A 27,694-nucleotide genomic window follows, 5' to 3' on the forward strand; every position below is an offset into this window, starting at 1 on the left:
TCCCTCGTGTTGTGTATTTAAGATCACGCCACTTTCATCCACACACCTCCCCCCTCCATTCAAATGCTCATCTCCATCTTCTTCTACTCTTCCATCCCATGCCAGCAGCCAGCGGGGTGTTTTCCCCCCTCTGTGGGGCTGCTTCTCTGAGACTGGAGGCAGTGCCGGGACAATAGCAGCCACCCAATTAAAGCTGCGTTGGCCTCGCAATTCCTCAAGGTATTGCCATGTGACAGTTTAATTAACCAAGCCCCTTATCTTAATTTACCAGGATCAAAAAGTAACAAACTGAGGTTATCGGAGAAAAACACTCCCAGTCACAGTCCACGCATGGTCTAAAAGACACACATACACACTCTCTCTCTCTCTCTCTCTCACTCTCTCCCTCTCTGTCTGTCTGTCTGTCTGTCTGTCTTTCTCCTCTCACACACAGCCAATATGTGTTGTGGAGAAAGCTATAGCACAGTGCCACCCACATAACTGAAACATACAATGAATTTCACATGGCTAACTCACTCTAGCATCTATAGCTATCAACACAGCAACCGCCAAGAATTATTACCATAATGGGTAGTGTGTGACTGTGATAAGGCCTGTAACCACGGGGGTCAATCTAATGACAATCCATTTTTACAGCCACAGTGTGTCTGTGTGTGTGCGTGTGTACACGTGACTGTATGTTGGCGTGTCTCAGCAGGATATGCACTATTGTTTACGTTGACGTTTTTTTTTTTCTTTGATTACAATTTGAACAGGTAGCGGCTCATTGACTGCAGGAAGCCCGGCATCATGCTACTTAAGCCAATCTCCCATGGAGCCAGTCTGCTGTCCCACCCCTCTTCATCCACCCATGGCCTTCTCCTTCTCTTCATTTCCTGCTTTATTAAATGTTTGCCATTATACTTCCTTCCTTGCAGCCTATGCTTTATTTTCTTTCTAAATTCTCTCACTGTTTCTAGCCACTTGTTTTTTCCCCCGCTTTCATGTGTTGTTCAGCCTTTTTCTTACTCATACACTTCTGCCCTACCTCTACCACTCTATTTGCTCAGAACGCATTCCTCTTTTTTTTTTTTTTGTCTTTTCCGCTAACATTCCTCATTGTCTCATCCCATCTACTGCCACTGCGTGACCCCTTTCTCTCTCTTTATTTTAGCATTTTCCTCTCCACTTCTACTCCCATGTTATAGAATCCATTATCTATAGCACTGCAGGCTGTGGATGAAAGGACATTACTAGTTATGGTTGAACAGAGAAGTCCTGATGCCTTGGACAGGCCAGGCCCATTTATCTCTCTGGTCTCTGATGCAGTGCAACATGGGGAAACAATGCCCCAGGGCACCACAAATATTCATTCACATCAGCCAAGGAAACGTCCCAGCAGAGGGCCCTTCACATCTAACTTAGTGATTCAATTGAAGTTATGCTGAATTCACTGTCGAGGGAACTTTTGCCAGGCACATCATTTTCATGTAATCAAAACTGAGCAGTTTGTATTCAGCTGAATAGAAACAATCAAATGACTTATTGCTTGAATTTTATTTTAGAGTTAGTACCGATGCTATATTCTACATAGTGTAGTACTACTGAGCTCAATCGAACCAGAATTTGTGGCTTAGTATTGTAAACCCACAACTGGTTCTGACTGCTTCATCAAATCCATAATATATTAATACATATTAATACAATAACTGTATTAAACTGTATTAAATAGCTGTGCATCAGAAACTGAAGGGAGCTTTCAAGATAATTATGGAGGTCATTTGGGACCAACTGATTCCTGCTTGCAGGTGACAGTAAATGGTTATTGAGGGATACATATGTATGAAAAAAATGCTAATCGGTTTGCTAACTATAGAGGGAGTTGTTTTGGTATTGGCAAAAGGCTGTAAAATATGAGATAACACACACACAAGACAAGAATTCGTTACACAAGCGATAGAAGTGCAAGTGAAATGCAAATGTTGAGATCAGAGGCAAATGCAAAGATCAGAGTCACCCATGACTTCACTTTGCCTTCCAAAATATTGCTGCCAGCCGATCAGAGAATCAGCTCCTCTCATTGTGTGAGCAGACTGCAGGTTTAGATTCATCATCTAAAATAACTGCCTCATACAAAATAACACCGTTAAAAATTAAAAACCTTTTCTCTCTGTCTTTGTTTGTCACGCATTTTTAAGCAGCTCTAGTCGATTTTTAGATATAGAGTTATAATAAAGTGCGGCGTAAAACAGAGTCCAGCCAACTGTAATAAAAATTGCATCCTGCCCGTGAAGGCATGGTGAGTTCTTGATGCTGCTCATCATGAAAAATACCAATTGAACTCTGTAACCTATGTTACAGCAAATGGTACATCTATGAAACATATGCAAGTACACGTCACATAGCCTTTATTATGAGAATCAATAAACGCTCCTGGCAGAAGTGATGCTCTGTCTGTTTACAAATCCACAGCAAAGCAGCGGAAGAAAATGAAAGAAAATAAAGAAAAAAAACTCATATACCATGCAGTTAAGAAGAAAAAACAGCAGTTTCTGAGGCATGTAAGCTGAGGGCTGATTTAATACTGAAAAGTGTTGCAAGGCAGCAAAAGAGACAATTAAAGCATATGTGAAGAGTGTGATTGATTCATGTTGAGAATGACACTTCCGCCGCACAAATACACACATCACATACACGTATGCACACACTCACATGCACAGATGCCCTGCTGTCCACAGACAGAGGACAGATGGCAGTGGAGTGGCTCTGCTCCAGGAAGTGACGATGTTCTGTATCATTATAATCCCCTCCGTGGTGTCCTCCCTACTGCTGTGCTGGACAACATGTTTCACCCACCGAGAGCAGACATTAGAACAGCTCTTCTGTTGCTCTGTCTCACACACACACACACGCAGCAGAGGTGCCATGACAACAAACTAACTTTTATCATGAGTGCTCCACAGCCTAACCCTGAGAGACCTGGAAATTACAGTCGTCATTTCGCAGCCCAAAGCTAGGAATTTCACCCTGATAGTCTGAATGCAGCAAAGAAACACGCACAAGGACAGTGCAAATGTTGTGCAGCAGCATGCTCTGCAAAATATCCACAGATCGGCTAAGAGTCATCTCAACTACACATACAGACGCACACTGGATGTTGCAAAATACTTTTTTCTCTTTCTTAAAATACTACAGCATCAAAAGTGATAACATCCTAATTGAGCATGTTGTAATCACATTGTTAGCAAAGCTTTACAGTGAGAGGTTACAGCCTGGAAAAAAAAGAAAGAAAGAAAAAAGAAGAAAGCATAGGCTGCATCGCCATGGGGGACAGACACGTGGTGTTAATTAATTTCATTTATAGCACAGGCTCCACATTTGCAAGGTTATTCATGTGATTACAAAGAGAACAAGCCAAAATAAAAACAAGTTGTTGCACAGTAATGATAGCGCCGATAAAGCGATGAAGATTCTCGCCCCCTGCTAGTTTGAGGAAATATATTCAATCCTTTTGTGGCTAAAGCAGTTGGACAGTTTTTTTGTTCCCGCAGCTGGCTTTCACCAGTATGAAAACATGCACTGTGGATGATAATGTAGGTTAGTGGTGTGTTTACAGTAAGCAAGTCTGTGTGCATGTGTAAACTGTAAACACAGAAATATGCAAACTAATGAAACAGCCTAATGCCACTTTCTGAGCTGTGTTATACACACTGGTGCATTACATCCAGCGCATTCAAATTCATCTGCAGTCGAGGCTGCTGCCAAGAACTATGACAAAAAAAGAAAAGAAAAAAAAAAAAAAGAAATAGTTCTCTCTAACTTTTTCGGAGCTAGGCACACAGCATAATAAGTATGTGAAGTATGGAGAGTTAAGCAGGTGTTGTTGGACCAGATAAAGTAAGGCCGACAAAAGCAATGACAGTAACATCGCTAAGACCCTACAAGGCCCGACGGAGGATGGAACTTTAACAATGTTGTTGAGAGAATGATTAACTTTAAATCTCCACGACTCTGAACTAATCCTCACACTTGATGTGCCTAATACTGTATCAAATGACCCTTGAATAACATTCCCACAGCCCTTAATGCCTTTGTGTGTTTTTCAATGTCTAATATGAGTGAGCACACACTTGGATTAATACCCCGTAATATTCTCATTACAGAGCAGTGCCAGAAGAGAGGGCTGGGCACTACTAAGCATTTAGTCGTCTTTACAATAGTGGGCACAGGAAACTCTACAGCCCTTCATAACACTCGCAGTGGGATCTAACACAGACTTGTAAGGCCTGGAGTATAATCATGCCGTGACAGGGTCTGGTGATGGTACTTAGCATGAAATAAGCCATATTTTTACTCTTTACTTCCATAAACATGCCATAATTATTCACTGCCACTATCAGGGTAGAGGGATAATGTCAGAGATTTATGGCCCAAGTGGTAAGAGTCTGAGATATTCATCAATCCTCTCCAACACCGCGGTGCCACAGAGCTCGAGATAGGCTTCTCTGGCTGAATGAGGATCAGGGGGTGAGCCACCATGTGCAGGCAAGCTGGGGTTTAGTGGTGGAAAATCAACCCCCCACCTCATGCCACCCCCACCCCTGCCCACCCCAGTGCCACACACACTCTGGAGAGGGGGAAGGACGCCAGAATGGACATTACCCTCCGTGAGTCATAATCAAAACAATAGAATTTAATAAAACTTCATGTATTAAAGAAAATAGAATAATCCCCTTAAATCTTCCATAATGAGAGAGAAGGAATCCTAAGACTGTGATATTTCCCCTCCCTTTACCCCAAAAGATTTTAGGCTTTCCACAGGATTCCACTAGCTTAGCCGCAAATCGCCTCACTGCTGTGCGATTTCACAATATCCTCTAAGAATGGGAGTGAACATAAGATCTGGCGCATGTGTGCGAGAGGTGCATATGCATATGCACTTGAGCACGCGGACACACGCACACACACACACACACACACACACACACACACACACACACACGCATACGCACTAGCACGCACACAAGCACACACACATACACAGATAGACGGCCATAGACACACACACACGCGCCCAAAAATCTTATGTGACTTTGAGTGATGCGTCCTGGGGAAGTCCAGATTGCTGATGGTTTTCATTTTCCCCACCAGCAAAAGTAGCTGGTGATGTTGCCATGAATCAGCCTATCAGCCCAGCCAGGGACAGGCTGTGGAGAGCTGAGAAGATGAGGAGCAGGAAAAGATGAAAGGCTCAGAGACAAATCCTCTCTGTCCAACTGCTCACACAAACAGTGAGAAGAAACATGAGCATCTGCTGCTGTTTTCAGATGTTGCTTGTTTTTTCTAATCTCCCACCCTAAGGCCACACAACAGACTTTTTAGATGGATTCTTTAGGACGGACTGAGGTTAGCACGCATGAGATGCTCAAAAAAAAAAAAAAAAAAGAGAGAGAAAAAAAGGAAATTCTGTTGTAAATACACGCAATCATTTACAAGAAGGCAGCGAGGCAGTGATGACAAGCGACCATGGATCATCTTCCACTATGATGGCAGGCATAAAGGAGCTTTGCGCACACAGAGGCCCGCTCTTGTTCCTCAACAAAAAGGTTTACTGGATCCGCAGATGTGCATGTGTCTTCACTGGAACGACGAGTGTAAACACACTCTGATGGCCTCAATTAATCACGTTTAAACAGACAGATGTGATAGCGTCACATGAAACCATGACTCGTCCATATGCTACCTGTTTGGAGCAATGTTTGTAAACTGACTAATTAAAATCTTTCGACTGGAGCTCCTCTCTCAGCAGATGTTTGTCCATTAACCTGCAGAACAATTACTTTAACGTTGTGTGGAATATGGCATGTTAACAATGCCCTCTCCACACTGGAAAGTAAAGCCTAACACAGGGTCCACAGGAGCATGTTGCGCTAATATGACGCTTTTAAGTCAAACTAAATGAGTAAATAAAAGAACAGTGGTTTTGATGAAGCCCGGTGGGATTTAGTGCTTGGTCTGATTTATGGATGCCAGAAAAAGCTTATTTGTCCATTTTTCTTTGTTGATTATTTAATCTGACTGTAAATCAATGAAGAAGTATTGTGCTACAGTGTATTTGCTGTTGTCACCAATGCTGTATAGATTTAGCGGATACTGGGAGAAATTCATGCCCTTCTACAACAATTGACCACATGGCCAAGTGATTATCAGAAGATATGCGCAGAAGGACTAAGAGATATTGACTTTCATTTTTCTTTGGCCATTTGACTACAAACGCACCACATGCAGAAATTTCAAAGCTTAACAATTGACTAGGATAGATGGAATACTGCTTGAGGTCAATCAATGCAGCATTTATGAAAGCAGATTGCATAGGGTCTAGATAAAACTCTCTTTGCGTGTGTGTGTGTGTGTGTGTGTGTGTGTGTGTGTGTGCGTGTATGTGTGTGTGTGTGTGTGTGTGTGTGCTTGCTACCCCCCGGGATCTGCTCAACTACTCTGAGCCACCAAATATTCCTACACCATGCAAATGTGATTACCGGAATCTAAAACCGGTGCCAGTCACATGATAAACACACCTTTCGGCCAAAGTCACTGAGAATATCACTCTGAGTGTGTGTGTGTGTGTGTGTGTGTGTGAGTGAGCATGAGAGAGAGGGAGAGAGAGAGAGAGAGGAAGAGAGAGATATTGCAAGAGACAGTGTGTCTGCAAGTGTATCTGTGTCCCAAATGCTAAATATAATTTGAGTGCACCTCAGGGTGCAGAGTTATGGCAAAAATGATCCTCCTGATTATTTTGCCATATATTGTGATCCCGATTATTAATCACAATTTTCTTGTCTAGGCCTCAGGAAATAATTTTTATTGCACTTTCGCAGCTTATATACTTTCACTTTTTTAGGGCGGTATTTCTGAATGCGGCAACAGCTACAAAGTCTGGTTTTCACTCTTAATGGCTTGACCCTGATTGTGTCCTTATTTACAAAATTCAAATAAATAGCAACTACTTTGTACTTTGGTGTGCAGCTACAGCCTGAGGCAAACTTTGAACTTGTTTGTCATTGTCTGGCTTCAAACCAAATTATCTCCAAATGACAGCAGATGATTCACTTTTAAGAAGTGAAATGCAGACTTAAGAGAAGGATTTTCTGCTCTAATGTCAGGCCGATCAATTATTTTCCGCTGTGATTATTGCAGAAGTTTTTTTTTTTTTTTCAAAAGTTGGTTTATGTAATATTTATCTACCTGTTTCTTTGTTTTTGACTTTTGTTAGGGTCACACAGGTGCACATACACACATGCATGCCACACTAGAAACTGCAATATATGAATATGTACAATTAACTTGCAATATATCAAACAGTGAAATCATAACAGGCTGATTCTGTTGCACTGAGATTACATGGCAAATTCAGCAGCTAGTGTGCATCTATAGCACTTTGTAAAGAACATGTCTGTATTTATCTGGCTATGAAATATGAATGATGTTGAATGGAATGGCCTTTTCCAACAGTCAGATAAAGGTTTATTGAAGGCCAGAGTGAGCGGGATAGAGGTTGCCATAGCTACGAGTGTGAAAAGGGCATCTGATCTGACTTCTGACCAGTCAATTAATCTTGGGATTGTTTTTTTTTTTTTTTTTTTTTTTTTTTTTTTTTAAATCAAGCTCTCATGTAGGATTCGGAATTAATTGCTGCAGATAAAAGGGAGAGTAAAGATTGAGATTGTGGGGACTTGAGAGTTGAAAAGTAGATTAATGCCGTTAGAATCTTCAGATGCAGACACTGCTGCAAGGGAAGATGGGTAAATATTTTAAATGGATTAAAGCCTCAATATTTATCCTTGTTTGGGATTTTGCCTGAACTGGTGGGGGAAGTCTGTTATATAATTCAAAATCGTTGATGTATGTTTTAATAAGGTCTTCAATTTTTTTGTGGTAAATTTAGAAGTTGGTAACTTTAAGGCTCCCACCCTTTGCTGTTTGCAAACATTACACCATAAACAAACTTAAACTTTGCTTGCTGGTCTCATGAATGTAAGCCCCTCCTTCCTCTTAGAGACATGTTTACAGTTATGGTGATACTTTGTACTATTTATGTGTATGTGTATACTCTACCTCTCTATTACAATACACCAACAGTACAAAAAAATATATATGACAGAAAGAATACAAAAATAAATAAATATGGTAGTGTAAAAATGACTTTTCCACAACAATCAATCAACCACTTGGAATACATGGAGCTGAAATTTTGCTCAAAGCAAGAATTGTAAACCTTCAGACTGCAGCTTGGAAATTGCACTTGACACTGCAGAGTCGAATTGGATAAAAATCACTACAACCTCAGCAATTATTACAAATTATAGGGCATCTCCAGAAAATACCAGCCTCATGCACAGCAAGATTTAGTTTCAGTAACAATTACAAATACCGCCAGCGCAGTCATCTCTTTGTGTGTGTGTGTGTGTGTGTGTGTGTGTGTGTGTGTGTGTGTGTGTGTATTGACAGCCTCGTTGTGTATGTACATGGAGTGCGAGAATTTGAAGAAGCATGACATTTCCTTTATTTAAGCTATTCACAGGCTGAGGGATCGTGTATGTATGTGTGTGTGTGTGTGTGTGTGTGTGTGTGTGTGTGTGTCTGTGTGTAGGGGAAGGGGGTGGGGTGGTGTTGGGGCAAAAAAAAAAAAGCAAACCAATTACCTTTCCACAAATCAAATAACAGACGGAAGTCAACAGCCTTGCCTTCTAATGTGGTGTCAAAGGAACACGCACACACATCTCGTGCTCCCTCGTCACTCCAACCACACTGTAGTATCGCCTCCTCCTCCCATCTCTCCCCCTCTATCCCTCCTTCATGTCTCCGTTTTAAAACAAGGTGTGAGGCAATTTGATTATCACACTTCAATCACAGCTAATTAGGATAGGTCAGCTAGAACAGTCACACTGTGCATAATGGTATTCCTCCCTCCTCCTTTTTCCTCATCTCCCGTCATCCCTCACTCTCTCTCTCCATTTCCTCGGACAGTCCTATCAGTGGGTAACATCTCCCTACAGCACTGCTGCCTGTCTGTTTGCGATAGCTGCTATGGCAGTCATCTCCACAGAGGCAAGCAATGTGCTGCCAGCCACTCCGGCGGAGCCAGACAAACCCATATCAGCGTCTGCTGCAGGCACACTGGAGCATCAATTAATCACCAATTAAAACTGGCAAAATGCATTTGATATAGTTAAGCTTAATTAATACATTGCTACCAATTTTGTAGGCCTAATTAATCAATTTGAGAGTGGCCCCTGGTGCAGCGGAATCCAGATTATGTTGTCTGGAAGGGAACCGAACAGAACATCGGAGAAGAAGATGAATTAGAAACGGAAACAAGGAGTTACGTGTTTGCTGTGCTGATGGTTTGGTTTTATCCCAGTTATGTTACCGGGGGGGATGGAAAATGTTGTAAAAAAAAAAAAAAAAGAATAAATGAAAGAAAAAATGAAGAGAAGACAGGAAAAAAAGGTGAACCACAGGGAGAAAATACAGCAAAACAAAAGGAGTGGAGCCACATCACGGCGTACACAGGCTACAACCCAGTGACTATAAAGGCTAAGATCTGCACCAGGGCTGGGGATCGATTGGGACTTGAACTACTTGCTTCGTGCAACTGTAGTCCTGTTGATACTGTGCCAGTGAATGAGGCCACAATGTCCTGGCAGTGCCCCTGCAGGCAAAAAACACACACACACACATACATACAGACAGAGGAAGTGAGGGAGGGAGAGAGATAGAGAGTAATTGGGAGGACTATGCTTGAAGGGGAACATACAACTTAACATGGGATGAGGAATGGAAGAGACAGACCTAATAAGTAGATGTCAAGTGTTAAGAATGGAAGAAAACAAGGCTGCAGGGACGAAAGGCTACAGGGATAATGATCATCGACGTAGCCACACGTGTGCACATGCATCCCTGCAAATGTTTTTTTTTTTTTTTTTTTTTTTCTTTTATAAAACTACATCAACAGCCAAACACAGTAATACATAACAAAAAACAAATTCTACCATATATCATTTGATGTCCTGTGCTTGCCTCTATTCACCCCCCACCCCGCTTTTTTTAATTAGCTAACCCTCATTAATAAGCCATACCCATTGCCTGTACATGAGTGGGTCTACTTAAGAAAAAGTGGCAGATGGGGACGATTTCTGGGCTTACCAAGCACAAAGTGGCCATCTTGCAATTCATCTAAAACAGAAGGTATGCTGGGCTGAAATGGCAGGAGCACATAAATATATAACCTTTCAGAGCAGGTGAGCCAAGACACAGTGTTTTCCTGTCCTGCATGTGCACACACTCCCATGCATTTTTCGACCCCTTTCTTCCTTTGCCGAATCGAGAAGCTGCCTATCGCACCGCAATATTGTTTTCTTGCTCATGCAAATGCTGTATTAACCCACAGTGAAGCACTGGCTGCCGCTTCTAAGTGACTGACTGGTGCCTTTGTCTTACCAACTTAATAAAGACGTACTGGAGCGCCGCCAGAGTGAGATTCAACGCCCCTCAACCCGCCTCGCTCCCTTTTGAACCATGCCTTGGACTCCTGCCCCTGCACTCCCCCCACAGCTCAGCTAAGCCCTTGTGTTATTGGCTAAACACAGCCAGCTGCAGCCAGTTAACTGTCTTATCTCACATCAATCGATTTCCCCAAACAAGGAGAGGTGCAAAAGTGGATGGGAAGCTGTGCAGAAGGGTGAAGTGTGGCAGGGAGGGGGTGGAAAGACAGTGAGGGGTGAGAGTGTATGGATAGAAATGCAGTGATCGTGTGAAACGGTGACAGTGGGTTACAGCCTTTCATTGACTTTCCAATACTAGCAGGCTCGTATGTATGTGTGTGTTGAGTGTGTGTGTGTGTGTGTGTGTGTGTGTGTGTGTGCACCCATTCTGGTGAATGAATGTGAAAACCTGTTTTTTTAACACTGTCTAATTGCAGATAATACAAAGAAAGGTGGACTCCGTTCAAAGACAGACAGGCAATAGCTGGCAGTCGCAGGCAGCAGCAATCCACTTCAGCCAACAGTGTGTCTGTGCGGGACAGTTTGACTTTACGAGCGCTGCCCGACACACTCTGCCCTGAGCTAACTCACTTTGTCCTGTGTGTTGTGTGTATAAATACGATTCCTCCAGTCCCTCATGGACGATTAAATGGGAACATTTTCAAAATGAGAAACATATGGAGCTTTTTAATTGGCCAATTTCTCTTGCCAATGTGTGTGACTTTTTCATTCTAAAACCCAATGAAAAGGAAAAAAAATGCTATCTAGTCAGACATGCATATTGCAGCACAGAGTGTTGCACAAATTGTCATTGTCCTTCCGCAAGGAGTAAAACAGCCCTTCTGTTCCGTGGATTAATAGCACCATTACAGAGAATCCATGTTCCCTATACTGCATTGTAGTTTCTGGATCCAGTCGCAGAAACGCATTCTTCTTGGTGGAGAGATTTTAGTGAATTTGTGTTTCTGCGGGGATATCTGTTTTGCCAAGCGGGTAATGGCCCAGACTGAGCTACATGACCGCGTGGAGCTACAGTGGGAAATATACCGTATCCCCTGTCCCATTACATAGAGCGGCTATACCTGTGCTCTTGGCTCTCTGGGCTCTTCCAGCCCTGCTCTAATCATTCGAGGTGGCTGTGGGGAGGGGGGCTGCATCTGAAGCTCATATCTGGGGAGTTATTGTTCTACACATGTCATGTGTAATCTGCCCGACCCACAGCGCTTAGAATAATTATTCATATTTAATCACTGCACTACGAAGCTACATCGCCTGCCGCTCACTAAGTCATTTTCCATGTTCCATTATCAAAGTTTCAGGGACGGGTGCTCAGGGAAGGGGGACTAAATGGAGAGGCTGAAGTGGTTGGGCTTATAAAAACATAATGGGCTTGTCTGCTTTGATAAACTGAGGACGTGTATAGAATGTGCACATATTCACACCCATGACTACCCACCGACACACATACACATACCCGCGCACATGCACGCATTAAATGAGAAAAGTAGAGAGAGCAAAGTAGCGGAGAATGAAGGAGACAAGTGTAAGATCAGATTGTGAAAGTTCAGGCAAGGCGAGTTCTGATATAAATAACAGCAACACAGAGGATGAGTGTCGGACTTGTGTCACTTCTTTCATTACTCAGACAGCCAGATCTGCTGATGACGACTCACCTTGCTCCAAAGGCGGCGGTTTCACGCCTGTAGCCTTCATCTTGAGGGCTTCCTTGGCAGACATGTCGCAGCAGGAGCCTTTGTTGGTGTCCTGGTCGCTGTCAGCCTGGTCGCTGTCACCATGACCACTGTCTCTGAGGCTGGCTCGCTCAGGGTCTTTGAACGTCGAACTACTAGACAAATAAAGAAAAAAACAAATCAAAACATGAGCGCATATAGCATGGCCAATGCAAAACTTTTGCAGTGACTGTGAAACTTGAGGGAAACGTATTTCTTTATAATGGTATTTATGGAGGAATGTGGCCATCTTAATGAAAATCCTTGCTTGGGTGAAAATGAAATGCATTCCTGAAGTTTATTAAAACAAATGGCACTCTGCACCCCTTAAAAAAAGGTAATAATAATGAGAATAAAGATCAAGGAAAAGCAATTAAATAGCAAATTCATTAGTGCTCTTCAGCTTTTAGTACTTCACACTAGCAGATAGCAACTGATGAAAACCAGTCAAATCCAGGGCTTTGTCTTTGTTCTAAGCATAGTATTTTAGAAAATAAATGGCTATTTTCCCTCCGAAATATAAGTGCAAGCCCTTCCTCTCCCTCCTGCGGGTCAGTGCAATCAGCTACAATCAGGCAGTATGGTAGTTGTTAGTTATAGTATAGGGACTACTGGTCAAAGGACAATGGAGGTGTGAAAGGTAGCGATGGTCACAGATGCCATTTAACAACTCTTACCTCTGCACAAACTGTTGTCTGCTACCCATATAATTAGGCTCAGCGGGGAAATTGTCTGTCTGCAGAGGAGAGAGAAAAGAATTTATGTAGTGGGCTACACGGAGATGTGTCCCGCTGTGAAACAAGATCTCCCAGTGACAGATGATTAATAATGCAGAAAAAAGATGTGGTAGAGGGCAGAGTGGGAGCGAACAAGGAACGGGTGTGGGGGAGAGGAAGCAGGAGGGGGGGTGAAGGTATGTGGTGCGTGGGAGCGTTGAAGTGGGTGGGACCGTACATCGCTCAGTTTTGAACACTTCGGAGGCTAAATAAAACAACACTAATTAGACATTCGACAGCAGCCCACTACAAACCTGGTCACCGCCCATTAGGAAGAGGCAGCGCATAATCAAGATGCAAATCAAGACGGAATGACGGAGAACTCTGTAGATTCTGCGATTAAGTGTCAGCTAAGAATGCAGCACCCAAACAACAGGGTGCTCTATTACGATTTCTTAGTTAAATGAAACTTTCACGCACCTGTACCTGTTGCAACATTTCTGTGAGGCAGTAAGCATCCACCATGTGTCCTTACCAAAGAGAAAGAAATGCTCAGAGGTGCTGAAATACCGCTAATATCAGCTCCTCCTTTTTTCTGCCATTGACAATGAAGATATCATCAAATGTACGGCCTCTAATTTAGTGAATCAAGGTGCGGGTACAGGCCAACGTTCATGAGTTGTGAGACATAAGTCACAGTAAGTTACATAGAGAAAACAATGCAGTTTTAATGAGAATACAATTTATCATTGCACACCAATATATGGCATCCTAAACATAAACCTGTTGCACCCTAAATTTGTCGCCAAAAGCAGATGTCCCTTTATAACATGGTTCACATTTCTAGTGACAGCCTGGTCATGTTTCCATGTGTAATGAAGCTTTTGTGAGATTGTAGAAAACAACACAACATGTGCCAGTGGAGTACAATAAAATGTATTTCTGTTCATTTGTTAATTGCCGGTATTTGTTATCCTCAAGTAATTAAAAACACATGTTACTTAAAAGCACACAATAGTGCCACAGTTACCTATACTGTAAGTAAACAATATAGTTTGGGAGTTTCTGGGCAAGGATAAAGATTGAGGATTAGTGATGATTTGCACTGTAAGCCCACCAGTTTAGAGCAAACCAATTTTAGTGTGCATAAAAGCAAAGAAGTCTGTGTATTCAGTAAGACTCTGGTGCTGGTTGCACAACATTTAATCTAGGTGTCCACATTGGATTAACGCATGCATAACTGTGTGGTGCTTGAAAATGTGCACCGCATCCGTCAACTTGGCTTCAGATGGAATGACAAACCAGTTCTGCTGCCTACAGGATGGCCACAGGGATTTAATCAACAAAAAAGGGAAGGTCCTCATGCATCCTACCAGCAGCTGTGGATGACAGATACTGGTAGGCATCAGCTGCTAATCTCTCCTGGTTCAGACTACGCCACTGTAGCAGTATTGCCCTAAAAATCAAATTAAATTAAAATCAATTTCTTTAACGTTCTTTAACAAAACCCAGTGTTTGTCAGTGTGAAACAGGCAAACATGACATACATAAAAGGCGGGAGTTGGGGAATTCTGTGCCAATGTGCCTCCACCAGGAAAAATCATGAAAATATCAGAGGACGCCTGTCTCTGCGCTAAGAGCTGGTTTGAAAAGGCTGAGGAAAAAGCAGATTAATGGACACCAAAATTGCACTGCGCCACTAGGTTTGTATTGACGCTCCCCTCTGCTGCGCTCCCCGCCCATTTCTGTGAAACTGATGTCTTGGGAAAGCACACAATTACCAAACCGGCAAAGGGCTGGCAAAATTCTACCTGCACCCAATGAAATTACCACCTTACTCACGCTAAGTCACTGTGCTGGATCTGTGCTGGCAAGAAAATCAGGCCTTGAAAGTCCTGGCTCTTCTACTGTGATTGGTCAGAATGTGAAAAGTGACATTGACAAGCGCAGCGCCTGTCAGAAAAGTTGAGCTGATTTCAACTTGAAGCGCTCAGAGGCGGCCACACAAAAACACTGGTATGCTCTGAAAAAAAAAAAAAAGGGAAACAAAAAGGCAATGGTACTCCGAGGTGGCTGTAAGCGCTCAAAAGCCATTGGAAATAATAATAAATAATAAATATATATGACACTGACACAAAAAAAAAACACCTTGTGGATTTCTGCATTTACTGTTGTTGTTCTGAGTATCAATACTGCCTCTTTTTTAAATTTTCACTTAAGATGAAATTATTTAAGAGGCTCTGGTGCATGTACGTGCTGAACCTTGTTTATTTGACACGGGGCTCACTGATCATACACAAGGAATTTGATGTTACAAGTTACATCAAGCACACATGCACACAAGCACACGGTAATCTCTTGCACACACGGTCACATAAGGAAATGGTGCGGTGTTAAGTCAACAACACATAATGGAATGCTGGATGGGAGAAGGCGCACACTGCATCGACAATAAACTGCACAAACATTTCTCATCTCCCAGCCTCGCAGCTAGCTTGGCTATTACAGTCTGGATCAATCAAATTGGCAGTGGAAAGTGCACTGCGTCTGTCTGCCAGTCTGTCTGTCTGTCTGTCTGTCTGTCTGTCTCTCTTGCTCATTATCAAAGTATATGAAAGCTTCTAATCATGTTAATTGAGATAACGAAAAGGTCACAAGGATCCCACAGTGCTTTCTGGCATTTACAGACATGCCTGTCATCCTTGCTGTTCTTCCGCTACAAAGTCCAAGTGAAAAAAAAAACAAAACAAAAACAACAAAAAAACAAAGAAATCAGATCTGTAGATGCTGCTGTAATGCAGGACACAGTGACAGAGAAACTTGAAATTGTTCATGTTTACCCAAGATAATTGGCAGAAAAAGTCAAAGTCGCGCTTGTCTTGGATACTTGCAACTTCAATCATAGGCATATGGACTGCAGGGATGATGGAAACAAATGTTGTCAAGAGAAACTGCATCCGCATTGTTGCAAAGGCATTTCATCACAGCAATACAAATAATTATCCCACCAAAGTCCACTGTTCACTCTCCTGAATTGATACCAGTAAAATGTCATATTTAGTGAGTAATGTTTCCTTGTGCCAGAGTTTTTCACACACGCAGCTTGACTCACAGTCGATAGAGTATTTCAATGTCATCTCTGCTCCGCGGTGGCTCAGTATGAAAAGGAGTGTGTGAAGGTCAGACAGGCCACCTCAGTTCTCTGACCTTTCCTGCTTTTTCCAACACCTTTATCTCTACCTAAACACACTATTCAACCTCAGCCTTCGCCAAGATTAAAAGCAAACGCCCACAGAACATATCAAAGGCTGGAATCTTACCACAGAGTAAGAGAATAATAAATGTTTGAAATTATTTGGCATTGAAATAATAACTGTCAGAGTTGTTATTCAAAAGGGGAGGATAGAGGCCTTTCTGTCGATGTGCCCCCTCTGTGCTTTCTGTCCAGGGACTCATCCTTGGACAAATTTTTCAATCACCTGAGCTCAGGCACCTTTGTATCTGATCAGGCTGAATAGAAATGAACAGATAGGTGTTTTCTCTTGATTGTTATTGGGATTGGCCTTGCAAGCACTTTTGATTTATTCCCCCTTATCCATGCTGGAAAAAAATCCGAATGAGATCCTTCTGCAAAGAACAGTTAGGATTAGCATTCTTCAAAAGTTGTAGCATTCAAGCAAAAGGAGTGGAGCGCAATTCCACTTTTGTCACATTATACAAGTTGCATTTATTGAAATGACCTCAAGCCAGTCCGTGTGACTGTATATCTACAATATACTCAAACAAATGTAACGATAAATCAAAAGAGATAAAACTGTTTTCATGTGTTGTGACTTTCCTTCCATATTTACTATCACTGCTAAAATATAGTATACCTAAGATGGTGGCGGCCTATATGACACATAGTTGGATTCATTAAAATCAGAAAGCCAAACTGTTACCTGTGCTGACGCAGATTTATTCTACATAAAATTAGCTTTTCCTAACAGTGGAGATAAAGCAAACACCACTGAATCCCAGTGACTCAACTGGTAGACACATGTTTTTTTTTTTGGTTTTGTTTGTTTGTTTTTTTCTAATATACAAAAAATACATATGGTTTTTACTCACAGCATGAGGTAAAGCACTTGTGTGCTATACTGGCCACCCACACCCAACCACCCACACACACTAGCCAGCCAATAAAAAGAACATTACGCCACTTTATAGCAACCTTTTTCCTGCCAATTAGAGTCAGAGCCTATCTTAAGCCTCTGTCTCTTCCTGTCTCTCTAATATACTGGCTCATATTTGCTGCCCAGCCCTCTCAGTACAACAGCCCACTATCCAATTAATGGAGCCATACGGCCAATATGGGATGCTTAGCCAGTCCAAGCTCACAATGAACACTGTGAAGGGAAATGATAAATGGGCAGCAGCTTTGTTAGTTTTACAATTATTAGAAAATGTAAGGCACGACACCAATAAGCATGATTTATTCAGCCATGGCACATTCCAAGTTGATATTCAGGTTTAAACGTATTGTAGAATGAGTAGTGTTTTCCTAAAAAAACAACATATAGACCGACACAAACATAATCTCTCTCAAACATCACTTATGAGCCACTAGAAGTGTGTGTTGGTGTGTGTATCTTCTTGTTTTGCTGAGCTCAGGGCTCTTCTGGGGGTCAAACTTTAGGCTGTGGGTGTGAAGCCCCCAGACAATCACAGTGCTCAGTGCCAGATAAATAGCGTGTCATCCAATAGGAAGCTATGAAAATTGAGACACGGACCTTGGGGGAAAGGTAATATGGCGAGATTTAACACCAAGACAAAGCTTGTGCCGCAACAAGAGTGAATCTGGGGTTGGCTTTCAGCCGCTGGTGAGAACTGGAGGAGAGGATGAGGATGAAGAGCGATGTGGGGTTGGCCTGTTTTCTGTTGGACAGGTAAGCGCCAGCGGGCCAACAAATCCTGCGTATTTTACCTTTAAGGAGTATCTTCTATGAAAACAAATGATTTCCAGTTGTCCTTAGCTGCCAATTGATTTTGTTATTACAAGTTCTAAGTACTTTGTATTCAACGACTGTCTGTAAGGCTGTGATTGTGGAATGTGTGTGTCTCAAAGTGTGTGAGGGCAGAGGAGGGGAGAGAGTATAAATTGCAGCGTATTTGGCCTTGACCTCAGACGTGTAAAAGCTTCCAAATCTTACTTGCCCGTTGACCTCGAATAGGTAAGGTCCTCTGACCCCGGAGAGGCGCAGACCTACACTGAACTTACTGAATGCAAGATGAATCCTGGGCTGTGATACTTTGTGTGCAGCTCTGCAGAGCTTGATCTGTGAAAAGGTTTCACTGAAAGGTAATGAATGATGTGCTGCATGTCGTCCAGCTAGAGCGAGCGGGTCATGGAGATATTGTGTATAGTAAAGATTCACCTTAGCTGATTAAGTGTGAAAAGCTGTTCTCGATTCTGTACTCCCATTGAGGCCTTAAGACTGACCATGTAGACAGCCGGCCGATTGAGACAAATGGGACCGGTATATTGGAGCGCTGTGCTGCTCCCGGGCCTTGTTGGTGCATTTTGGGACACTGTTCATTTCTACAGGGGCCTGTTTGTGTACGAGTGTGTGAACGTGTGTATGTGTGTGTGTGTGTGTGTTTGATATCTGAGGTATTGGTGGTGAACGAGGACAAATTGCAGCTTCTGTCACACATCATTGGATGGCTCTCTTTTACTCACAGGACAAGATTACTCCCTCCTCCTCCTGCTACGCATGATGCATGTATTTGTCCTTTACTGTCTCCCAAAAATATACATAGCACTCACCCTGTGTGTGTGCGTGTGTGAGTGTGTCAGTAGGTGTGAGTGGTTCAAATCCACCCTCACCTTGTCAGTCAGCCAAGAAGATCTGGACTCCAGTCTTTTATTTGATCAGGTATCAGCTGTGTGTGTGTGTGTGTGTGTGTGTGTGTGTGTGTGTGTGTGTGTGTGTGTGTGTGTGTGTGTGTGTGTGTGTGTGCCTTTTCACGTGAGGTTCAGTTCCACCAAGGGAGCTCAACCTTTCTGGTTTATTTCTCTTGGAAAACAGTCAAAGTAGTTCTGCAACAGCCAAAAGGTAAGAGCGGGGGAGGGATGAAAGACGGAGAAATTGAGGTTGGAGGAAAGTAAATACACTCAGAAATACAGATGGAGGGGAGGCAGCAGAGGTGAGAAATAAAGGAGGAATTGAGAAAAATGGATTGTAAAGATGTAAAGTGAGAGGATGATAAAGGGAAGTAAGAAAAAAGGGGGCGGGGGGAAACTAGATAATAATTAGACGCCATTGATTACCCAGCGGCTGAGGAGCAATTGGAAGTGATCAAATCTAATTAGATGGTCCTATATGTCTTCCTGGAGATAACAGGCTAATCAATCACTGGGCTTAAGTGAACTAAATGCCATCGCAGTCTACTGCCTGCTAAATATTATCTACTAACTCGCAAATAACTTAGACGACCAAGACGCCCAGTCCAAATGAATGGCAGACAAGTAAGGAAGTGCTGCTGATTCTGGTAAAGAGGCACTAGCTCTCACTGATCCAAACGGAAGAACATTGTTTGGAAATTTCTCTCCTTAATGCAGCATGGCCAGATATGTGCTGCGATAACACAGTCAAAGCAATTTACAATGGCAGCTCCATGAAGCACACCACTCGAAGGCGCATCCACATTTCTGGAGCATGTGGTTTGTCTGGAGGAAAACAATAGTCCCCAATTTTTGGGGTAGTTAATTGTGTTTTTTTTTTCTCTTATCATCTCCAAGTTCATTCACTTGTATAGCCCTTTTCAGACAATAAATGAACACAAAGAAGCAAAACAAAGCACAAGGCAACTGAGGCAAGTAAAACACGACTGGGTGACGAAACAAGGCCTCGGCTGGCTGTTGTCCACAGAACAAAGGGAACGCCCGTGTCCACAGCCACGCAGAAACAGCCTCACAAATGGGACGGTGGCCAGCACTAATGACCACAGATGCTAAATCTGCAACTGCATCCACAGCCAGGTAGGAACACTGTCTGATGGGACTGGGGCCGATGGGACGCTAATGTCCACAGAGGCTAGATGGGCACCCACATCCAAGTGTGGGTGGGGGGGGTGGGGGGGGGGGGGGGGGGGGGGTCTCTGTGATTGGCCATGTAGATCCCATAAATTATTTCAGTAAACAGTCTTCTCCTGAGCCACACACCAGTTTTTCCATTGAGATACTGTATGTGCTGTATAGGATAAGCAGAAGATAAATATGTGACTGATCACATCACACAATTTGTACAACATCCCGCTCACCAAGAAATACAACCTGGAACAGAAGCTAAAGACAGTCATGACCGGTTGCCAGGAAAAAACATCTTGGCATCTTATGTTTTTGCAAACCAAGGATATGCTCATATGTCACATTTTCAAGCTTTGCAAAAAAAAAGTGGTGGACAGCACAACCAAAAACACTTTGCTTCTGCAGACTAGGGTGAGTCCTATCTCAAGTGGAGTTGTATTCATTTTTAGCAAACATTAGACCAGTAGCTAGCTAATATTAGCTAACATTTCATTCAGTTAACCATGACCTTATACTAACCTTAACCAAGTAGTAACATTTAGACTTACAGAATACTGTAAGTCTAAATGGATAGATAGATAGATAGATAACTTTATTTATTAAATGTTTATATGCAACAGATTTTCGGTTCAGAAATGTTGATATATTGATATATGTATGAAATGTTGACATTTCTGAACATATGTGTATGTATATATGTATACAAACATGTGTGTGTGTGTGTGTGTGTTCATATGTACATGATTACATACATTATTTCCCCGTATTTTTTTGTTTTTGTTTTTTTCTCTGCTCTTCTAGATGTTTGTGCTTGGGTTGGTGGGAGAGGTGGGGGTACCTTGCTGTATGTTGTTAAAAAAAAGGAATACTACAATATCATCACTGTATTGTGTACTTCTCAGCTTTTCCAGAAAAAAAGGCCTTTTCAGGGTCATTCTTGGTTTGCAGAAATATAAAATGGCAACATTTTATTCTGGCAACTGCATTGGACAGCAAGCAACCCAGCTGACTGACCTCCCCAGTGCTAGTTGAATGGCTATCTGCAAATCGAACATCGGTGATGGTCAAGCTCAGTTTGTTCACACTTAATTGATTGCGAGATGCCCGGTGGCCAAAAGAAGACAGTGGTGACACTGGGAAACTGCTAGATGTGAATTTCTGCAACTGTATATATGAAACAGGGCGCTGCTTAAAATCCAGCACCCATGCACCTTCTCTAGACAAAACGAGGTTAAGGAAAAGACCAAATAATGGGGCCTTGCAGCAGTGAGGAGAATCAGCGCTACGAGAGGAGCATCTTTCTGACTGACAGTTCCTCCTCTGAGACAACAACTTGCTTACCTCGAAGTGAACTCGACTCGCGGCACTGAAATTCAGTGCTGCGAGTCGACTGAAACCCAGGGCAAATAAAGACAACCATGTCTGCATGTGTTAGATTTGCTGCTGCCATTAAATATTGCGATTGTTTGCTTTACTTTTTAAAATGGTTGCTTCAACACAACACTGGTGACTCAGGCTACTCTGATTCAGCTTAAACGTGCTTCATCCTGTTTACCACAATTCGTAATTCATAGTTGCACAGTAAACATGCACACACACACACACACACACACACACACACACACACACACACACACACACACACACACATATATTATTATTTTTTGTTAAGTAGCACCTTGGAGGCTTTCAGCATCAACAGCATAACCTCTTTCTCTCATATACATTGCTCCCCTGCAAAGATACAATATTCATAATTAATATGTATCCACTGATATTGTTTGCATATTATTTAGATTGGACATAATATGTCTTCTGAGATTCCTGCTTAGGAGCCAAGTGGAAACAAATTCAGGTGCCTCGGTGGCTTTACTTTTTTTAACCATCTTCAAACTGAACAAAACGACTGTGTGCGAGTGAGAAAACAGCCCACAACTGAGAGAGTTCACTTGCTGTTCGAACCAACGCTGAGCAGGGGAGTCAAATCATTATAGGTGAGAAGCAAAGAAGAAAGAGAGAAAAGGGGGATACAGGGCAGAAGGAGGGCTGAGGTGGAGGAGTTTGTCTCTGTTCATCATGAAAGACGAGACAGAAACACCACTTCAAAGCTGATTTACTCCAACCTGCGCCGTTACTGCTTCTTTATTATTCCTTTTGAGGAAAAGCACAAGCATGCATAGACACCATCTTTTCTGTCTACAAATGACTACTTTGGTCACATTTCTAAGGTAGCTTCCCTATGTACACGTGGAAGAGCTGGTTTAAAATAGAATTGTGTTTGACTTTTGGAGCAGCTGCTGTGGAAGAGTGCTATGAAAGTGTCCAAGAGTCAGTTTGCTCTCGTGTTTCTAAAAGCTGCTTATGTGGAGCACAATCATCCTTTCTAAAGATGTCTGTCATTTAATTCTGGAGACTAAATACTTTTATAGAACACGACAAAAGCACTGTGGAGCAGAGGAAAAAGACCCTGAACGCTGGTCAACAAAGCATTGTCCTTAAGCCTGTCATTATCATCTTGAGAATCAACTCACGTAGAAAATCATAAAATGCAAAACTCCTGGGAGAGTGCATATCCTTGAACTCTCTCTCGCACACTTTCCCCCTCTCTCCCTCTCTCTCTCTCTCTCTCTCACTCACACACACACACACACACACACACACACACACACACACACTACAGGTGCTGGAGATCTTATACCTCACAAAAAGCTTATTTTGTGATGCATGAAAAATTTAATGATGGGCTAAAATAAATCCTGCATAAACAAAATGTCTCAGAAGGCATATCTTAATAAGCATACAGTAATACAGAATAATCTGTTTACCACAATTTACAAAATAAATAAATAAATAAATAGATAAAAATAATCTGTTTTGTGCATGTAATTGATTTATTAATGGACTGATTAAGCCATTATTAGATGAATCATCTTTAACTGACAAAAGGACAACATTACCCACAAACCCTTGTAATGCTGACCAACATCCCCTGAGGGAAAGATTATAGTTCACTACCGTACTGGAAACACAACTGTGCCTCCACACACAAAACCAGTCAGATTTTATATATGTATGTATTTAATGAGAGGTAATAAAACACATGAATATAATATGAATATAGACATTTCAATGAAGGAACTCACTTCAGTATGATGGTATAAATTTCAGGTTTGGAAATTTAAACTGCCTGCTCACCACCTGCATTTACATTTTTTTTTAATCTTATAAAAGAAAATGTGAGTTGTATAATCATGCCGCAAAATCGATTTCATATTTATAATGGTGGCACTGATGCTGCATACCACGGTCTGTAGTACTATTATACAAGTCGTTTTATACAGTTTATACACTACATACTTATTTTTATTCAAAAATACTCATCTCAAATATATAATGAACTGAAGTCTGAAAATCTTCTCTCAAAAACTACTCGAGAGACAGGAACATAATTGAGGTCAGATATATTACACATGAATTGATGTTATAAAGAAGCATGTTTTTGTCATTGCTGAACTGGTGACATAAAAACGGAGGAGTTACTGTGATCACAATGAGGTGAAATAAATGACACTTGAAATGCCACAGATTCAGAACCAGCCCGGGGAGCGGGGGAGTCCGGCCTGCACTGCACGCAGGTTGGAGATGACATTTCATGACGTGGATCGATTGAACCGTCTTTGATGAGGATACTGTCAGCGGCATCCTCATCCTCACTGATCAGCAGTCAAGGGCAGATGCCGATACAGAGATCATTAAATAAAGACAAGAATCAGAGATGAAGTAAGAAATCTGTCTAAATAACAGTCGACTCCGTTCGTCTGTGATATGACTTTTGTGCGGCTGCGGTCCCGACCAGCTTCGTCTCTTGTACAGCAAATACAGCAGTGACAACAATTCACCAGCCAATTCACTCTGAGCTGCCATCTCTGAAGCCAGCTCAGAGGAACCTTTTCCACTCTGAAGAGGAGGGGCGACAGACAGCGCGTTTGTACTGCTATCAACACAATCCATATCTGTGGCAGTTTGGCCCCCGGGGTAAATGATAAATGTTGCTTTTGGAATAGATATTTATTCCAACACACAAAAAGCCCTAACACAGCAGTTTGCCGGCTCTCCGAAAATAGCAGTGTTGTTTTCGCCCCCTTCTTGAGACGTTTTCTGTACACACATTTAACCAGCTGTTCTGGGCAGCAACAACTGCAACCAGTGGAATTGTGGAATTACTGGAACAGGACGAAAGGTGATCTTTAGAGAAAAAAAATAAGGAACAAAAGGTGACTGCAGGACAGAGAGTCTTTAACTTGGGTTCTCATACTCGAGGTCTGCACTCTCAGGGGACTGCGAGAAATTTCGGGGATCACAAGATGATTATGACATAGGAAGAAAACATTTTTACTATAAAAAAATAATATCATGCTATTTTTTCAGACTTCTTCTTTAATTTATGTGCCGTTTTATTGTTAAACACCGAGTTAAAATTAGGATAACTGCAAGCATCCCCAGAGATCAGCACTCATCGGTGTGTATTTAATTACAGTGCAATAAATAATTAATATAATAGCCAGAATAACAGCAGTCCAGCAGAAACAACAGGAAGAAATGTGTCCAACAAACAAAAAAAGGTATGTGTGATACATGGCAGACTACAGTGTGATTGTTAGAGATTATCTTGCTGGTACTGTCAAATCGAGGTACATCTGGTGTTGTTTTGAAAGTTTCAGAGCATAAGGCGAGTTTGCAGAAGTTGTAGTTCGGCCAAATAAAACTATTTATTTGAAATATGGAAGCACAGGCATGTATGGACCTATAGCACCTACCAGATTGCAGGGGTTCGAACAGCAGGTGATAGAGGGGATGAGTTGGGATTTTAATCATACTGGTAGCTCTACGAAAGGTGTCTCCATTTATGAAGATGGAAGAGTGCTCATCACCCTTCCACCTCCTGAAATCAATGATGAGCTCCTCAGTCTTGCTGGTGTTGAGGTTAGGTGTGTAATTATAGAAAATGGCATCGGCAATCGGCAATGGAACAAATCTATCAGTGATCTGTACAGTCTTCCTAATGCCAGAATAATTTTTCCCATGCAAAAATAGGTCCATAAATGTGCCATGCAGAGCGACATTCCCTCAGTCAATTAAGCCTGTTTCCCTCCTACATAAAGCCCGCTATTTCTTTTTCCCCCGACACCTCTTTATAGTCTGCTGTCAGGAACTGTTGTGTGAAGGAGACAGACAGACTGCAGGCGAAGTTGCTGACTTTCTGGCCACTAAATCATCCATCTTTGCTTTTTTTTTTTTGCTTGTTTTTTTTTTCAGTGACTGGTTAAGGGGCTATGAGTTGACAGTGCGACACCATGCGGCTAAAGCCTTGCTCATTGTGACTGGAGAGAATATAACTCACACAATACAACCCAGTGTTGTCAGAGATCAAGCCTTGTTGCAAAGTTAATGATGGCATCTGTGGCATGGGCAGGTACACAGTAATAGGTCAAGAGGGAGTACAGAGGGCAGCTCAGCACAAGGCCTTGTATTGTAACAGTGCTTAATGTCGAGGTGGAGGATAAGCGGGCGCCTAGTCTAACAGTCTGGGGTAGATTTGTCAAGTAGTGTGGAATCCAGTCACACATAGGTCATGCAGTTTGGTGACCAGCTTATTAATGAGCAAGGCTGGCTCAGTGAGGAAGCTCTACAGCCACTGTGAGCTGATTTGTTTTCTCACCAGCACATTTTTCAGAGGTAACCAATCATCATCTCACTGCCGAAATTCAAAGCTTTTTAAATGACAATTCAGCTTACTTTGACAGGGTGCTTCTCTTGCTGCCCCACCACTGCTTTTCATTCCTCTCCAGCTCCACCTGCTTTGATCTGTTTTTATGCTCTACAAATGTGGGATTGTGCATGTCCCTTTGAAATGTATGGATTTGCAGCAATAATTTATGAAATCAAATATGTGCTAACATAAAATCAGGTCTAATCCCCCAAAGTCAAACTTATTGCCATGCAACATCACCTAATAAATACATTTTCCTTAAACAAATTGTCCTGACTGAGGTGAAGACTGGCTTGAGTGAAGTGTGGTCGATGAATAGTAGCCTGACATACGTGCCCGGATGTTCAGGATTCGTTGGGGCAGTGTAAGAGGCAGAGGAGATGACGTCCTTGACCGAACTGTTCGCTGGGTGGGCAGATTGGGGTTTGTCTACTCTCGAATGGTTGGGATGGCGGCGTTTGCGGGAGAGGGCCAGTCTCTCACAGCGCTTTGTAACAATGGGGATAAGTACAACTGGGCTCAAGTTGTTTACACATTTGGTGTCTGATTGTTTTGGCACTGGTGCTTTGGTAACTGACTTGAGGCACGTGGGGACTACTGCTTGAGAAAGAGATTAGTTAAAATGTTGGTTAATACCTCCGCCAGCTGATCAGCACAGTCCTTGAGAACATGTCCCAGTACAATCAAATCACTTATATAGAAAACAACCAGAGTTGACCAAAGTGCTGCACAACAACCAATATAGAATCAGAGCCTGCAGTCTTATGCACATTCACACCACGGAGTGTAAACCTCACTTTGTATGTGTAGTGTGAGTATACGGTTGTTAGATGTTGTTGGAGCATTAATTGCAGATCCCATGTTCCCACTGTTGAAGTGTGCATAGACCTTATTAGCAAGCAAAGAAGTTATTAATTGCTTAATCAATTGATTAACCTAACCACCTTTCCCCCACCCCCGTTGATATCACAGCAGGGGATGGAGGAATTAATTAGTGTGTGCGTCTGTTTGTCTGTTCCTCACACAGTGGCAAAACTTTCAAATGAATCATCGGGTTTTCTACCAAATTTGATGGGAAGGTTGGTCACAAACCAAAGAAGAATTGGCTAACTTTTCACACTGATTGGCCAGAAGTGGGTGTGGCAGTGGACGCAGTATATAATATTAATACTACAAGCTAATATCAATAAAGATTTCATACGGTTTGACTAAACCAAAGCTTTCAACACTTCTGATGCCAATTCAACTGATGGCACAGGCAGTGCAGTGAATACATTCATTCAACCTATCATCGTTTCACTGACAAGAAGAGATTTGAGGTGAAGTCGAGATGAAGCTTGTTGGCAGGAACTCACTGATTTGGGCCCTTTTTGGATTTAAACCAAATGAAGACAGAAAACAGCTCAGTACACTGATGCAATAAAACAATGCCCATAGATTGTACAGGCTTTGATGGAAACTAAACAATCATAGGGGGATGACTGGCACCAAAAACTCCATCATCACCACAACTTTCATACAACGTACAAACAGGTGCCAAATTAAAGTAAACAAACAACATAGAGTGTTGTGCCACCAGAGCAGTTCTGGTGCTCCTTGGCAGAGAGTGTCTGAACTCTACTGGAGGGAGGGAGCTCCATTATTCCAAAAGATACATGCAGAGAGATATTATACTAGGATCGCAGTGCATAAACCTCTCATTACAAAGACAAATGCACATTTGAGAGTTCAGTGGCACCGGTCCACAGAGACATGTGAAAGTGAATGTGAGTGATGTGATCAGATGAGTCACCATTTTGTGGACAAGTGGGTGAGTGCATGTGTGACGTCCACCAAGAGAACACTACCGGCCTGAATGCTGGGCACCTACGCCTCCCCCCTGG

The 27,694-nt window shown here is 42.3% G+C and overlaps 1 protein-coding gene across 2 annotated transcripts in view; it reads right to left on the reverse strand.

Annotated features, from left to right (window-relative positions):
- pcdh17 (protocadherin 17) overlaps positions 1 to 27,694 on the reverse strand; it is a 66,048-nt gene that overhangs the window by 21,314 nt on the left and 17,040 nt on the right. Inside the window, exons 3-4 of one of the 2 annotated variants that reach the window (XM_030082049.1) lie at positions 12,931 to 12,989; positions 12,197 to 12,366 (exon numbers count right to left, since the gene is read on the reverse strand). In XM_030082049.1, the coding sequence (XP_029937909.1) occupies positions 12,197 to 12,366; positions 12,931 to 12,989 (229 nt within the window). Of the gene's footprint in view, positions 1 to 12,196; positions 12,370 to 12,930; positions 12,990 to 27,694 lie in introns of both variants that reach the window. The other variant, XM_030082042.1, reaches the window with a different exon arrangement.

The sequence above is a fragment of the Myripristis murdjan genome, chromosome 3, assembly GCF_902150065.1.
Source record: "Myripristis murdjan chromosome 3, fMyrMur1.1, whole genome shotgun sequence".
Taxonomy (NCBI): Eukaryota; Metazoa; Chordata; class Actinopteri; order Holocentriformes; family Holocentridae; genus Myripristis; species Myripristis murdjan.